Source organism: Hoplias malabaricus, chromosome X2 (assembly GCF_029633855.1).
Source record: "Hoplias malabaricus isolate fHopMal1 chromosome X2, fHopMal1.hap1, whole genome shotgun sequence".
NCBI classification, from domain to species: Eukaryota; Metazoa; Chordata; class Actinopteri; order Characiformes; family Erythrinidae; genus Hoplias; species Hoplias malabaricus.
The window spans coordinates 5,933,880-5,948,413 of NC_089819.1; the positions used below are offsets into that span (position 1 = coordinate 5,933,880).

General features: G+C 36.8%; 1 protein-coding gene across 2 annotated transcripts; it reads left to right on the forward strand.

Moving 5' to 3' along the window:
* The first annotated feature begins 2,537 nt into the window (after window positions 1-2,537).
* LOC136676447 (ABC-type oligopeptide transporter ABCB9-like) lies at window positions 2,538-13,202 on the forward strand. Of its 2 annotated transcripts, none has more exons than XM_066653489.1 (12): window positions 2,538-3,326; window positions 3,449-4,102; window positions 5,767-5,881; window positions 6,386-6,516; window positions 7,046-7,251; window positions 7,946-8,143; window positions 8,560-8,688; window positions 8,785-8,973; window positions 9,211-9,384; window positions 9,670-9,829; window positions 11,033-11,169; window positions 11,584-13,202. In XM_066653489.1, exons 2-12 carry the CDS (start codon window positions 3,457-3,459, stop codon window positions 11,875-11,877), a joined length of 2,379 nt encoding a protein of 792 aa, XP_066509586.1. In that variant the 5' UTR covers window positions 2,538-3,326; window positions 3,449-3,456; the 3' UTR covers window positions 11,878-13,202. The 2 variants fall into 2 exon arrangements, with proteins under 2 accessions (XP_066509586.1, XP_066509587.1); XM_066653490.1 differs by having other exon boundaries at window positions 3,452-4,102.
* Window positions 13,203-14,534: the final 1,332 nt, after the last annotated feature.

The following is a 14,534-nucleotide window of genomic DNA, read 5'->3' on the forward strand; positions in this document are numbered from 1 at the left end:
AAGTGGTTTCATATTCAAATCTCACTCTAGAGACATTACAGGACCAGCAGAGAAGGAAAAAAGGTTTGTTGACAATAGACAAAACAATTTTTTTTACTTTATAAATGAATGGAGAATATTCTAGAGGCCCAGATGCATAGGTTGGCCATTGAAAAATGGTCAGTACGTCATATGTCATGTTCAGAATTCAGAACTGTTGCCAGACTGTTATTATTTATTTATGACTAACATTTCATTAGTTCAGTTTTTTAATTTAATAATTTAAACCATATAGTGTGATTTGTGGATACCCTTCTGAAATGAAGGGTGTAAATAGGGGTTGTCCCCAATTTGCTGCCATGACATTACTTTGAAGACTTGATGGCAGCCACAAAAACATCAGTGAGGTCAGTTATTGCTAGTGATTTGTGGTTCTTGCACTTACTCTGGCACATATTGCACCTGATCACCTCAGAGAAGTTATACCCCTCTATAGAAGACACATGGCCTTGAAAATGGTAAACATGGTAAGCCTCATGAAAGTGTGTGTGTGTTCACTGCCACGGATGGATTAAATGTGGAGTGAAAATACGTTGTACAATGAGAGTAAAGCATGTTTATCACATTTATTCTATTAACAATGCTTTTCTTTGGGTATAATACAAGATGTACTTGGAATAGTAGCTTCAATAGTTTAAACTATCTGCAGTTTCTAATTTGAAAAACTGTCCATAAATATTTGGGCATAATGAATAACAGCTTTATAGACTGAATTAGTTATATTTTACTCAACGTTGCCTCATATAAGTTGACTAAAAACATATTGATCTGTGGTGTTAAGGTTAATACATTTTTAATAAAAACACCTCAGCTAAATGCTAACATAATGTTATAGTTTGTCTGTCTTTCTTTTTTTTTTTGTCTTTTTATTAAAATAACATTGTTTTTATACTTTTTTTTTTTTTTTTTTTTTAAGTTTGGCAGTTTATTTCCTTTTTGTTTGCCATTCTTTTTTCACAACTCAGCACTAATGGACGGTTAGTAGCTGCTAAAACTGATGCAATCTGAAGCTCTGCTGTGGAAACCTGAGTGAGATGTTCAGTTGCAACAAAAACCGCCCAAGTTGCCTAAGATAGTGTAAAGTAATTTAACTTAACTTTGATAAGCCTGTGAGTCACACAGTGGCCTGTTAATTATTTAGTGTATGAGTTCATGAACATGACTCATTCAAACTATGGTTTTATTGATAGAGTGTGTGTTGTTTTTATGTAAATCTATGACAAAGTGCATGTCTCTATAGCATTAAGCCGAATGAAAATATATCCCTTTTGGCTCACATTGCTGTCAATTGGACATAAAGGACACCAGATTATTCATAAAAATAGTGAGAAAAGCTACTCAAACTATTTTCTGAAAAGCAGGGGTGTGTTGTAAAATGCACTAAAACTAAAGATATATTAACTTCACTTGAATTTTATTTAAGTAAAAAAAAAAAGTACAACAAAAAAGATTTCCAATATTCTTATTGACCAATGTAATTATTCTTATTTAAAAAAAAATCAGATGGACATGCTTATAGAGAATGAAAGAATGAATTAATTCAAGATATGATTGTATTGTAGACTTTCAGCTTTGGCTAGGTATGGCCTTTTCCTCACATTATCTTATGACAAATTAAGGAGATGAAAACCTAGGGTGCTGATCTTGTATTTGGTAGCTGTTAGAGGTGTCAATGCAAGCGAAGGAGGCATTGGTTGTGTTAAAAAAAAAACTTCAAAGAGATACATGTAGTGTGTGTATATATATATATGGTAGTGTCGCAGTCACACAGCTCCAGGGGCCTGGAGGTTGTGGATTCGATTCCCGCTCTGGGTGACTGTTTGTGAGGAGTTTGGTGTGTTCTCCCCGTGTCCGCGTGGGTTTCCTCCGGTTGCTCCGGTTTCCTCCCACAGTCCAAAAACACACGTTGGTAGTTGGATTGGCGACTCAAAAGTGTCCGTAGGTGTTGGTGTGTGAGTGAATGTGTGTGTGTGTGTGTGTGTGTTGCCCTGTGAAGGACTGGCGCCCCCTCCAGGGTGTATTCCTGCCTTGCGCCCAATGATTCCAGGTAGACTCTGGACCCACTGCGACCCTAAACTGGATAAGCGGTTACAGATAATGAATGAATATGTATATATTTCAATACCTGAGTCAATTGACCTCAACTGAGATAAGCAGATTTTTACTCACTGAAACTGAAAACTAAAGGCACAAAATGGTGATCTTATTGTAAAATGATGACCATATAAAAACATTTTTTCCTTAACCCTTTCATGAGAAAAACAAATGTCTGTATTTGATATTATAGCATTGTTTCATGTAAAGAAACATTTAATTGCTGTAGGTAATACCTTTAGTGCCCCTAGTGACCACGAGCCCTCAATTCCACAAACAGACCAATAGCATTGAAGTTGGGCGTGAGGTCTCTTTTCTGATTGGACGCTATGTGAAAAGGGCGGGGCTGTTCGCGCTGTATTTTCCTCCGGGACTCTGTCAGAGTTCAGTCAACTGAGGGGTGAAGACTGACCTGGAATAACTCGTTTTCAGAAAATGGACCTTTTAAATATCTGCCCGTTTTAAAAGCGGTTTCTCTCAGGATTAGCCTAGAGCTTGTGAAACGTTCCGCTTGGCGCGTTTAAACTTTCATTTTGGAGGTACAGTAAACCCTGTCGGTTTGTTATGACGGTTATTAATGTGCGCATGTGCGCAGAGTTGCAGGCATGTTGTTAGAGCACAAAAACATCATCTTCTACGTGTTGTTTCATTTTCATAGTCAATGTGACATTAGGAAATCGTTTATTCTCAGCACTGGGTGATATTTAATAGGAAGAGTGGACACTGTATTATTTTAAATAGCTTTAGAAAAGCTACTGTACCTGCTTAATGGGACCAGTCCCTCAAATAGCATTAAAGGGCACGTATCCTAAACTTGAGACGTGTTTATCTTACATTTTGCCCCGGAACAATCCTAATTCATATTTACCTCACCAATCTCTCATTATTCGTTAGAACTTACAGTATAATATCGTATTGTTATTATTTAAACACTAGGCCTTTTTCCCTGTTAGGAATTCCAGTGCATCAAATTCTCACACATTTAAGGCAACATTTTTGTTAAAACATCAGCTCTTTAGATGTTTTGACATTTTTTTACTATTAATTAATCGTTCAGCCCTACATAAAACTACAAACCCCAGTTTTTTAAATTTACTTTTATACTGATTTCGTGGCCTTCTTCATAAAGCAATTGAAATACTGCTAAGAACTTCAGCGTGGGAAGGCGGGGCTAAACTGCTGAAGGCCAAATAGTAAGTCCATAATTTTTATGCTATCATAATAGAAAGTGAATAAAGTTATGATTATGAAAATTTTACATACGTTACATATTCAAACTCTTTCACTGTTGCCTAACCTCCTTCATTCATTTCAGTAGACAAGATGAGAGTTTGGATTGTTGTTGGCTGCAACTTGTCCTTCATTCTCGTGGACGTTGTGGTCAGCACTGTCCTTTACGTCCAGGGATCAAGCCTCGAAGCCTTTGCAGATGATGTCCTTGACTTTGACCTGCACCGTTCTGTCCTGGACCTTTGGGGAACTCTCCTCATCCGTATTTGCCTTCTGCTTGGTGGCTTGATGGGGGTGGTGTGGAACAGGAGCGATGGTCCAAAAAGGGCAGCTACCTTGGACACGCTAGTGGTTCTCGTAGTGCTCACGATTCTAACCTATGCTTTGGTCAAGCTGCTGATGTTCTCAGAGGTAGGCAATCTCATGTACGACCCCTGGTTTCTCAGTCTGTTCTCCTGGACTTGCGTAGCCGCTTTGGTCACGATGTTCCTCTGGAAGCTCCTGGCCAAAACACCTGACCATGGCATTGTGGATGGACAAGAAAGTGAAGAGAGACAACAGTTGGTAGATGAAGAAGAAGAACTGGAAGAGGAGGCAGGGACAACAAGTGGAAAGGCGAGGAAAGAGGCAAAAGTCCAGGTTAACTCAGGTGCCACAGTGGGCAGATTGCTGTCTTACTGCAAGAAAGACTCAGGACTGCTAGGTGTCGCCTTCTTCTTTCTTCTACTCTCTGCTGTATGTGAGTAGACCACTTTATTATTATTATTATTTTCCATGGCATTGATTGGTGAATTTAAACTTAAACATTGGTAGAAAATCTAGCATTTTCTCCATAACAACAAATGTATTCTGTAAGTAAAGATGTGTGTTGTCTGAAGTAGACCCATATGTTATAGTTAGCAGGTGATTAATTGCCATATAAACAGTTTCACTTAATTTTTTAGCTACATCAGAAAACACTTTTTAAATTCATGGGATGTTTCATCACCATTTGCTAGCTGTCTGGTCTGTTTGCACTTTGTAAAGCTCAGGTGCTTGTACTCATGCCTGGTTCGGAATATGGGGAAATAAACTAAGGGACTTTGCATGAAATAGCTCTGAAACTGGCTGAGCCACGGCAAAGAAATGCATCTGGTCACATTTGGATGACACAGAGACCTCAGAATAGTGAAAAACATGAAAAGAGATGACTTTGTGTTTCTGCTCCATAGGTAGAAAACATTCATTCATTTTTGTTGTTTATTTTGTTGTGTATTATACTGTCACTGTTGTAACAAAACCACTATGCATTCTGTTATTATTTTATAATGACAAGTTATGAAGAACTTTCTTTTCTTGTAAAACTTCTGTTTTAGATATACAAGAAATTTACTCAACAGTGACATATGTTGTGTTTTGAATAGTGCTGAGTTGGTGAATCAGGTTGACTTTCTGGGTAAACCAGACCGGCATATACCAGGTTTAGAATTCATGCAGATCTAAACGCTTTTAGCATGGTAGAGAATGACCAAACTAATCAAAGCAAGTGGCTTTAAATGAGCTTTAAACTGTTGAAATGACAAAAGCAAAGTCAATACTGAAGTAAATCTCAATCATCAGAATCTATAAGCTTTCTCGTTTACTGCTTTATGGCTTAAAACAGTCAAGTTGCATGTTGTCATGATATTGCAACCCTATTGCCCCAGATGTTTCTCTTCAACATTCACATACATGCTAAATGTATAGCTTGACCCTGTTACACATCCAGGACGGTAGTTTATGCAACTGCCACATTACTTAATTTAACAGTTCTTTGCACTGTGATGACATATAGATCACACTCACACAGAACTCTGGGATGTTAAAGTCATGGGATGTTGAAACATGAGATTCTGGCTATATGTTTAGGCATCCCAAGGAACATAGAGCCCTGGAAATGTATGAAGTTGTGAACATTGGACTCTGACACACAGTTTTCTGGAAACATAGAAGAATTTAACATAGATATTTGAGAGCTTAGGAATCTGATAACCAAGACACTAGAACACCAAGACATGGGAACAATGGGCTCTGGAAATATAGGGTCCTGAGGATATAGAAAACTTGGAACATAGGACTCTGATATTATAGGATTCATATTATAGGAACACAGGATTTGGGGTATTAATGACTTTGGGAGCTCACTTGTTTATGGAAACATCAAGCTATATAAATCATTCATTCATTCATTCATTATCTGTAACTGCTTATCCAGATCAGGGTCGCGGTGGGTCCAGAACCTACCTGGAATCATTGGGTGCAAGGCATTGTTAAATCAGTTGAGCAAATATATTTATTGTGACAATTAAATGTTATATACACCCTCCATATAATTTCTAGCACTGATTCAAATTAGATAATTTTTGCATTTTTCTGGACTTCTAGGTGAGGCCTTTCTTCCATATTACACTGGAAAATCCATAGATGGCATTGTGATCCATAAAAGTATGGAATACTTTGCTAAACCCATGATTACGCTGTCTGTTTTGGCTCTGATCAGGTGAGTCCAGTAGATTGCACCTATTCAAACTCATTGAATTATAATGCAATAATGGATTGCCTTCTGCTGCTTGCTCTTTAGGTTACATTTAAATTTGTAAATCAATAGGAAGCTTAAGATGTGTCAGTCTTCACACATTTACTGAAAACTCGTTGAGTAGTTAGTTAATGTCAAGCAGAAATACTTATATAGTCACTTACATTTCACCATCTATATTCACTGAAAATTCAGGCTTTGTGTCTCAATTTTTTATATTGTCATCACAAAAATACATAAGAAAAAGACAAAATTTGGATGACAAAGATCAACATGGGCAAGGCCAAGTGTAGGCTGGAAATATGCCACCTGAAGTGACGAACCAGTCTTCCACATCTAGTAGTACGGTAGATGAACATTTGTGAAGTTTGGTGGGGCAGGAATAATGGTCCAAGAGTATTATGTTAGGACACAGAAGGTAAACGGCAGCAGTCCTGAATCTAACAATCTTTCTGTTTCTCTCCTCAGTTCTATGGCCATTGGCTTTCGAGGAGGTGTGTTTAGCTTGACGTTTGCTAGGCTGAACATTCGTCTGCGTAACCTTTTGTTCAGGTCACTGATGCATCAGGATATAGGATTCTTTGATGCTAATCATACAGGTGTGGTCTTGAGTGTCATTATGGAATAATTATAAACATTCTGTTATCAATTTTTAAATTCAGCAGTTAAATATTATACAAATTAATTGATTTGAAATAAAAAAAAAATGCATTAATTTGTAATATCTCACATAAAAAAAATTAAATATATTTTTGGTCGGTGGACTATTCTCAGTCTAGCAGTGACATTGAGGTCTTTAAAAACTCCAGTAGCACTGCTATTACTTATCCACTCTTGTCAGTACAACACACAATAACACATCACCACCACATCATAGTGATCCAGTACCCAAATCATGCATTTTCTGCATGACCTTTGAAGAATAGGGTGAAAGAGGGCAAATAATGTGTAAAGAGCAACAAATGTATACATACACGTGTGTGTGTGTGTGGGGGGGTCTGTTTGTCTGTTTGTTTGTTTGTTTGTTTTTTCTCCATGGTTCTTTGAAATTGGCAGGAGGATTTTTAAATTTCATTGCTCAAAGAAAAAGCAACTTTTGCACACAACCCTTCATTTCTCTCCTGGCAGGTGACATCACCTCTCGTCTGACGTCAGACACCACACAAGTGAGCGATCTAATCTCTCAGAATGTGAACCTGTTCCTGCGTAGCTTTGTGAAAGGTGTGGGCTTCTTTGTCTTCATGTTCGGAATGTCCTGGAAACTCTCTCTAGTCACCATCATGGGCTTCCCCTATATTGCAGTCATCTCCAAGCTCTACGGACAGTACTACAAGGCAAGTCTGAGAGAGGAGGAAAACAAAGTTTACATCGTAACTAGACCTGTTAGAAGAAAATGTGCAAATGTTATCACTCTTTACAATAAACGAGCACTCAAGTGCATAACTTTGGGGCTGAGCATTTAAAATGTTGAAGTTACAAGACTGTATTAGTATTGATTTAATATAGCCTTTTCAAAGTTTTTCAGGGTAGCCACATTTTTGTATATATCATTATGCTTGACAATTTCACAATAACTTAAAAAGCATTATAATGTCATGAATGAAGAAAGGTCTATTAAAATTAAATTAAAGGATGATGTTTTCATAAATTAATATTTAGAGTTTATTTTAAACTTAGTATAATAAATATGTTGTAATTGAAGTAAACATTAATAAAATACAAAATTAATAAGTAAAATAATTTTTCTTGAATATAACAAAATGAATTATATTAGATAAAAAATACAATGCAGTTTATATGAAGTCTTTATAAATGAATGTGTGAATGAAGTGAAATTCAGAATGCTTCATAATATTTTTAAATGAATTTCAGGGCAACATTACTATAAAGAGATTAGTACAGTGTATTTTATTATTTAGAAAATACTATTAATTTCATCTCTGCAATGAAAGAGTACACACTAATAAAATAAATGAAAGTAAAACTTTGTTGATGTAAGTTTTTTTTTTCTTTTCTTTTTTTGTGTAGAAGTTAACTAAAGAAGTTCAGACATCTCTTGCTCATGCAAATAAACTAGCCGAGGAGACCGTCTCAGCCATGAGGACAGTGAGGAGCTTCGCTAACGAGGAGCAGGAGGCCGATTCTTATTACGAAAGACTGCTGCGAGTTTTTGAACTCAATAAAAAACAAGCTCTAGCTTACGCCTGCTTCATGTGGTCCAGCTGCGTGAGTATTTTGTGCTACTTTTAATTGTTATTGTTTTTATTATTATGTTATGGAGCTCCAGGTGTCATAAATCTTATTTAAATAAATAAATAACCCAGAGTGGTTCACTTAGTCATTGGGAGATCCCAATTTTCATTGCAAGGGATGCTACAGCTCTTTCTGGGTGTACAGGATGGCCCTCCCTTGTCACAATTACTCAGTGAAATGCTGTACAAGGAATGTCTCCTAGCTAACATAACAAAACAGGGCCATTATTATTCTTCTCCAAGCGTGTTGAGTCAAATGACTTTATGTTAACTGCAGTTTGAAAACGAGGTGGAGCTTCATATATCTGGATGATTTTTCAGTTATTATGTTCTACCATGATGTGTGGCTGACAAATATATAATCCTATTTAACTTGTATATCTGTTTTAGATTTCAGAACTGGCTTTACAGGTTGCTATCTTATTTTACGGAGGTCACCTTGTGGTCACTGATCAGATAACTGGAGGAACACTAATTTCATTTTTCATCTATGAACTGGAACTGGGTGAATGTCTTGAGGTCAGTGCAAATATTCTTTAGTGTTGATATCCCTATGTTCATAGGCGTCTTTCTGTATTAATACTGATAGGTTTTTCTTGTGGGTTTTCTTTGTAGAGCATAGCCTCGGTGTACACAGGGCTAATGCAGGGTGTAGGAGCAGCAGAGAAAGTGTTTGAGTACATTGACAGGAAGCCCAAACATGTTCTGAATGGATCTGAAGCTCCAGACGAGTTCAAAGGTCTAGTGGAGTTCAAGGGTGTGACATTCTCCTACCCCTCACGGCCAGAGACAGACATTTTGAAGGTAATGATTGTTACCTGATTTTCTCCCCATTTTTTCAGTCATCGCCAAAGTACAGCTAACACATTAGTGAAACTCAACACTTTATATGAGGACAATGACTACTACTATCCTTACATCAGTAGGAAATTGCTACCTACTAATTATATTACTGTCTAATCTGATACACTTGGCTTAAGGTGCCTTTGTTCATGGTTTTACTGCAAATGAATCAAACTTTTCACATTCTCAAATTGGCAGAACGTGTCCTTTAGCATTCGTCCAGGAGAGGTTACTGCACTGGTTGGACCATCTGGCAGTGGGAAGAGTTCCTGTGTGTGTCTTCTGGAGAATTTTTACTCTCCTCAGCATGGTCAGGTGCTGCTGGATGGGCGTCCAGTTCAAACCTATCAGCACCAATATCTACACTCCAAGGTACATCCAAGAGACCCGTTTCAGAGATTATTTCAGACTTTATCTCGGGTTTCTTTTACAATTAAGAATTATTTAGTTACCACTATGAATTATTCATTAACTGCTAGTTACTCTGCTAGTTACTACTGTGAATTATGCAATAACTGCTAGGAATTATTCAGTATCTATTAGAAATTATTCAGTCAACACTGTTAATTTTTATGAAGTGTTCACAATTCATAAATCTGATGTCATGGCTGTAATGATTGTGTGGTGATTAAAAATCTCCTGTTGATTCTGGATCAGGTGGCTTTGGTGGGTCAGGAGCCGGTCCTATTTGCTCGCTCAGTGCTGAAGAATGTCTCGTACGGACTTGGTGACATCCCAATGGAGACGGTCATCTCTGCATCCACTAAAGCCAACGCCCACGAATTCATCAGCAGACTCCCCAAAGGCTATAACACAAGTCAGTTACAGATTGGACACACACTAGAAATTCACATATATAGTCCTCTTTTAAATTAGTCTGTGTGAATCAAAGAACTGTACGTTCTCATGATTCCCATAAGGATCAGTTCCTATTTTAAAAAAACAACCTCCAAGTGAATTTTACAGATGAATTCCGTGCTAATTTGTATTCAGTATCCATCAGTGGGAACATAAATAGGTAGATCATACATGCCAGTTGAAAGGGACCATCATAAGTGAACTTCTTTACAGATCATTATCTACATAGTCGTGACACTCTTTGTTTGTTTGTGTGTGTGTGTGTGTGTGTGTGTGTGTGTGCATGAAATGTTTCTGACACTAGTGACAAACCAATAAGATACTGCTGTCTCATCTGTACAGCAGCCAACTATAGCCATCATGAAAGGCATTCTGACCACAGGTCCACTGTTGTCAAGATATTTGAGTAGAAACCCCACCCTTTTAGCTTAGCCTTGTTGCAATAAAGTTAGTGTATCTCTTCTGTTAACACATAGTTGGCTATCTTCTAGCTTTTCATCAGTTTGTGACCATAGAGCTAATCTTATCAGTATATTCTATGTTGGTGGACCACTCAAGCATGTGTAAAAACACTCAAGAAATAACACTGTGTCTGATACACCCACATATGTGATGTCACTCTCATATTATTTATATCTGGATATCTAGAAAGGATGTCTTGTGGTCAGAAACCTGTCTTATAATTGATTACAAATAATTGAACCTCAGGGGTACAAGCCAGGAATGTGTTATTAATTAACATATGAAGCATTTTTATTATTTTTGACTGAACATTTGCATTTCACATACATACATATATAAAGAAAACTCCATCTAATTCAAATTGTAATAAAATATTTCATATTCTACTTTCAAACATGATGCAGTGTATAATGTTTGTTAATAATCTACACTTTGTTCACAGCATACAACTTGTTTCAGTGATCGGTTGTTTTTGATTTCATATCAAACTAAACACATGGTCCAAACTACATTTGCACAAATAAACTATTAAAATAACTGTAATATCTCATTAGAAAGGTGCATTCCGTCAACATAAGGGTGAACTCAATCCAGATAATTGTGCACATATAGTGTATCCCTTTTAAAACTTTAGCTATCGTTAATTCTGCCATATTATTTTTGTGTACTGCCTCATTATATTCTCTCTGTTGTGTTGAAGATGTTGGAGAGAAGGGGACCCAACTATCTGGTGGTCAGAAACAGAGAGTGGCCATTGCTCGTGCCCTCATTCGGAACCCCCATGTTCTTATTCTGGATGAGGCCACCAGCGCACTGGATGCTGAGAGTGAGCATGTGGTACGTAGAGCAAAATTTTAATGCTCATAAAACTATTATTAAATAAACTAAATAAATCCAATAGATAATCCACTGTAATATTAAACTCAGGAGGCTCACAAACTAGAATTTAATACATTTTTAAAGATACAAGGACAATGAGACCCATAATATGCAAGAGCTAGTGTCATACTAAAACCATCCCTATCAGATAAACACCACCTAAAGCTTTCATCTTTGAGATAGAGGAGAAAAACAAGCTCCTCTCTCACTTTTGAAATAAGCTTTCCAGTGTCGGAAAAATAATAGAACAATGAGCTCCAGTGCAAAATGCAGACATCAGACACCATACCTAGCTCTTTGGGGTACCCAGAAAAGTGATTTTGGTGAAAATTGAATTTCAAATGCTGAAAAAGTTCCTTGGCTTCATTCTAGGTCCAGCAGGCACTGGACAGTGTGATGGAGAACCGCACAGTTTTGGTGATCGCCCACAGGTTGAGCACGGTGGAGCGAGCACACAGCATTATTGTTCTGGATGGAGGGATGGTGGTGGAGCATGGTAATCACACAGAGCTTATGGATCATAGGGGGCTCTACTACAGACTCGTCCAGAGACAGGTTCTGGGAGCGAATACTGTAGCACAAGAACTGACCTGGAAACAGGAGGAGAGTCCAGAAAATGATCTGGAGGAAAGTGAAGAAGAGGATGATCCTGAAACAAAATACTGAGGAACCTCAGGAATAATATAATGAATTAAACTTTTAACTCATATTTAATTTATTATATAACTCATAGGTGTTCTTCAGACAGGCAGCTCATATCCAACATCTTAGGAGATGGCTTCAAATCTGTTATAAATCTTATCTCTGAACATATGTTTGACAAGTCAGTTTGGATTTTATATGTATATTTGTCATTCAAGGTTGGAGCGTCTTGCATTGTTGCTCTCAACATACTCTGGTCTGAGTCACTACTGTAACAACCAATGCAGCTACACCATCAAACGTGACTACAATTGGATCATACAGGTCCAATTTAAAACATGGTAAGGTCACACTTTATGAATCCTGAAACTTGTAACTTGCACTTTTGATACACCAAAATCATAAACAAATTCAATTAGCCCTGAACAAAGATTTAAAGAGACATTCGTGTAGACACCTGCGCAACAATCCACATGCTAGTATCATAAATGACCTTGTGTAAATGGGGTTATGTGCCCCTGGTCAATCAGCATATTTTTGTTGATTTTCTAAATGAAAATAAGTGACCATGTCCTCTATAAATAACAGCCGCGCCAATTTTAATACAGTTACTGTGTATTGCTTTGTATTATTTGGTTTAAAATATAAAATGTGACTGTTGCAAAAGCTATTACACCTTTTATACTGAGCCAGCAGTAAGAAATTGTGGCCTGAAGTTTACTGAAAAAGGCCATAATTTGCTTTATGAGTTCATGCTAAATATGGACATTTTAGATCTAAAAAAAATGGTCACAAACAATGTTTAGGTCCAGTTTGTCACTATTAACAATGTAGAACATTTTGCAAACCTTTGACCTTTATTTTACTTTATTATAATAAATTATTTGCATGCCCAAAGTGGATCTTAAGACAGGGGAAGTGATCTCTAGGGGAGTTTCAGGCTTCGTACTTCACTCAAACCAAAGTTAATTCATAATTTACTTACATTAAACATTTTCACGTTATCTCTGATGAAACAATTATGGCGCCTTCTAAAATATTTTCTTCTTCTGTTGACATGCCAGATGCTCTTATTGATTTTTCATTCATCTACCTCCTACAAAACACCACAGCACAGAGCATCTACATATGTAAATATTAACACATATTTGCACGCAGGGCTTGGACAAGTAAATTGAATGTAATAGAACTGTACTGCAAATATAGTGTAAGACTATGAGACCATTCTGCAATTTATTTGAATGAATTTAAACATTCCATATAATAAATTTGATTATGCAAATATCATAGTTTGTAAAGAACACGTATGTGTAAAATGTGTGGGTGTTTTTTTGTTTGTTTTTTTTTTTTATTCTAAATCACAGTGTTTGAGATGTAAGTAACTTGATGGGAAATTATTCATTGTAGAGAAACCAACGTCTTTAGAGTGGTGTTCCTCCACTGTGAATAGTTTTTAAAAATGAAATGTGTATATGTTTCATCCTAAAATCTCTTCTCAACACGATAATAAAACTGGAATTACACATTGTATTCCTAACCATTTTAAGTAAGATCGCGTGAGGAGTTTTTAAAAGTATTTAGATGTCTAGTTCAGTTCACAACCACTGTGAACAATTCTGACTTGTTAAGCTTTCTGTTCCACCTGGAATGCATCAACCCACTCTAAACCACTTAATTTACATCTCAGCATCTGAACTTTGACGTTTTTACAAAATTGATGAAATAGCTCTGTTCAGACATAAAGAAATTATTAAAATTAATAACTGTAACTGTGTGCATTATTCAGGAACCTAAATATTGTATATACATTTGTACAAATATTTTGTATACATTTTCAGAAATTGTAACTGTTGAGATAAGCTGGTACATTTGTAATGGCTCTCAGTTATTTCAGGGAATGATATGCTCCATGAAGGAATGCCTTATATAGCCTCATGCCCTTCGCCATTGGACAGGTCGCAGTGTTTGCTTTACACTGTTGTGTTTGTCAAGGGCAAACAGTGGTGAATGCATGTGTCCTCAACTTAGTAAATAGAGCATCACGTCAATGCAAATACTCTTATGGATACACTGTTGTGAAGACACCCTGAAGAGGCAAAGAATTTTACGCACTTCAGAATGGACGAGCTTCTAGAAAGATGTTAGGTGAGTCCTGTTGCTGACATCACATTGGATTTTGATCAAACGGAGAAAGTGCATTCCTTTTGGAAAAGATCCTTCATATGTCTTACTCCCTGATTCCAATACTCAGCATGATACCATCCACACAGTGATTGGGAATCCATGTGGTGTCATACAACTTAGTCTAGCCACTGATCTACAGACTGATGAGTACAACCGAGCAATTGTTCATTTTGTCATATTGGCCTAAGTGTCCAACATCCTTAGAACAGATTTCTAGTCAGGTTAACTTAAAAGGTGCACCATGTGTGTCAATCAATATTACATTTATACAGATATGTCCCCAGTCAGAACAGAGGCAAGAAAAAAGGAGATTGTACTGTTCTATTGTAAATGTTATATGCTATATATATTGTCTTGTGTCTACACAATCTCTGTTTTAGTTTTATTCATTTATTTTACATGTTGCTAAACCGGTAAACCATTCATTCTCATTTTCTGTAACTGCTTCATCCTGATGTGCAGTATCCGAAATCTGTAACCATTGGATGCAAACACCC

Excerpts from the sequence above, each read along its gene's own strand:
- LOC136676447 (XM_066653489.1), top strand. The coding sequence starts at position 3,457 with ATGAGAGTTTGGATTGTTGTTGGCTGCAACTTGTCCTTCATTCTCGTG. Across the intron at positions 4,103-5,766 it reads TCTTCTACTCTCTGCTGTAT|GTGAGGCCTTTCTTCCATAT; the intron begins GTGAGTAGACCA and ends CTGGACTTCTAG. Across the intron at positions 9,385-9,669 it reads ACCAATATCTACACTCCAAG|GTGGCTTTGGTGGGTCAGGA; the intron begins GTACATCCAAGA and ends ATTCTGGATCAG.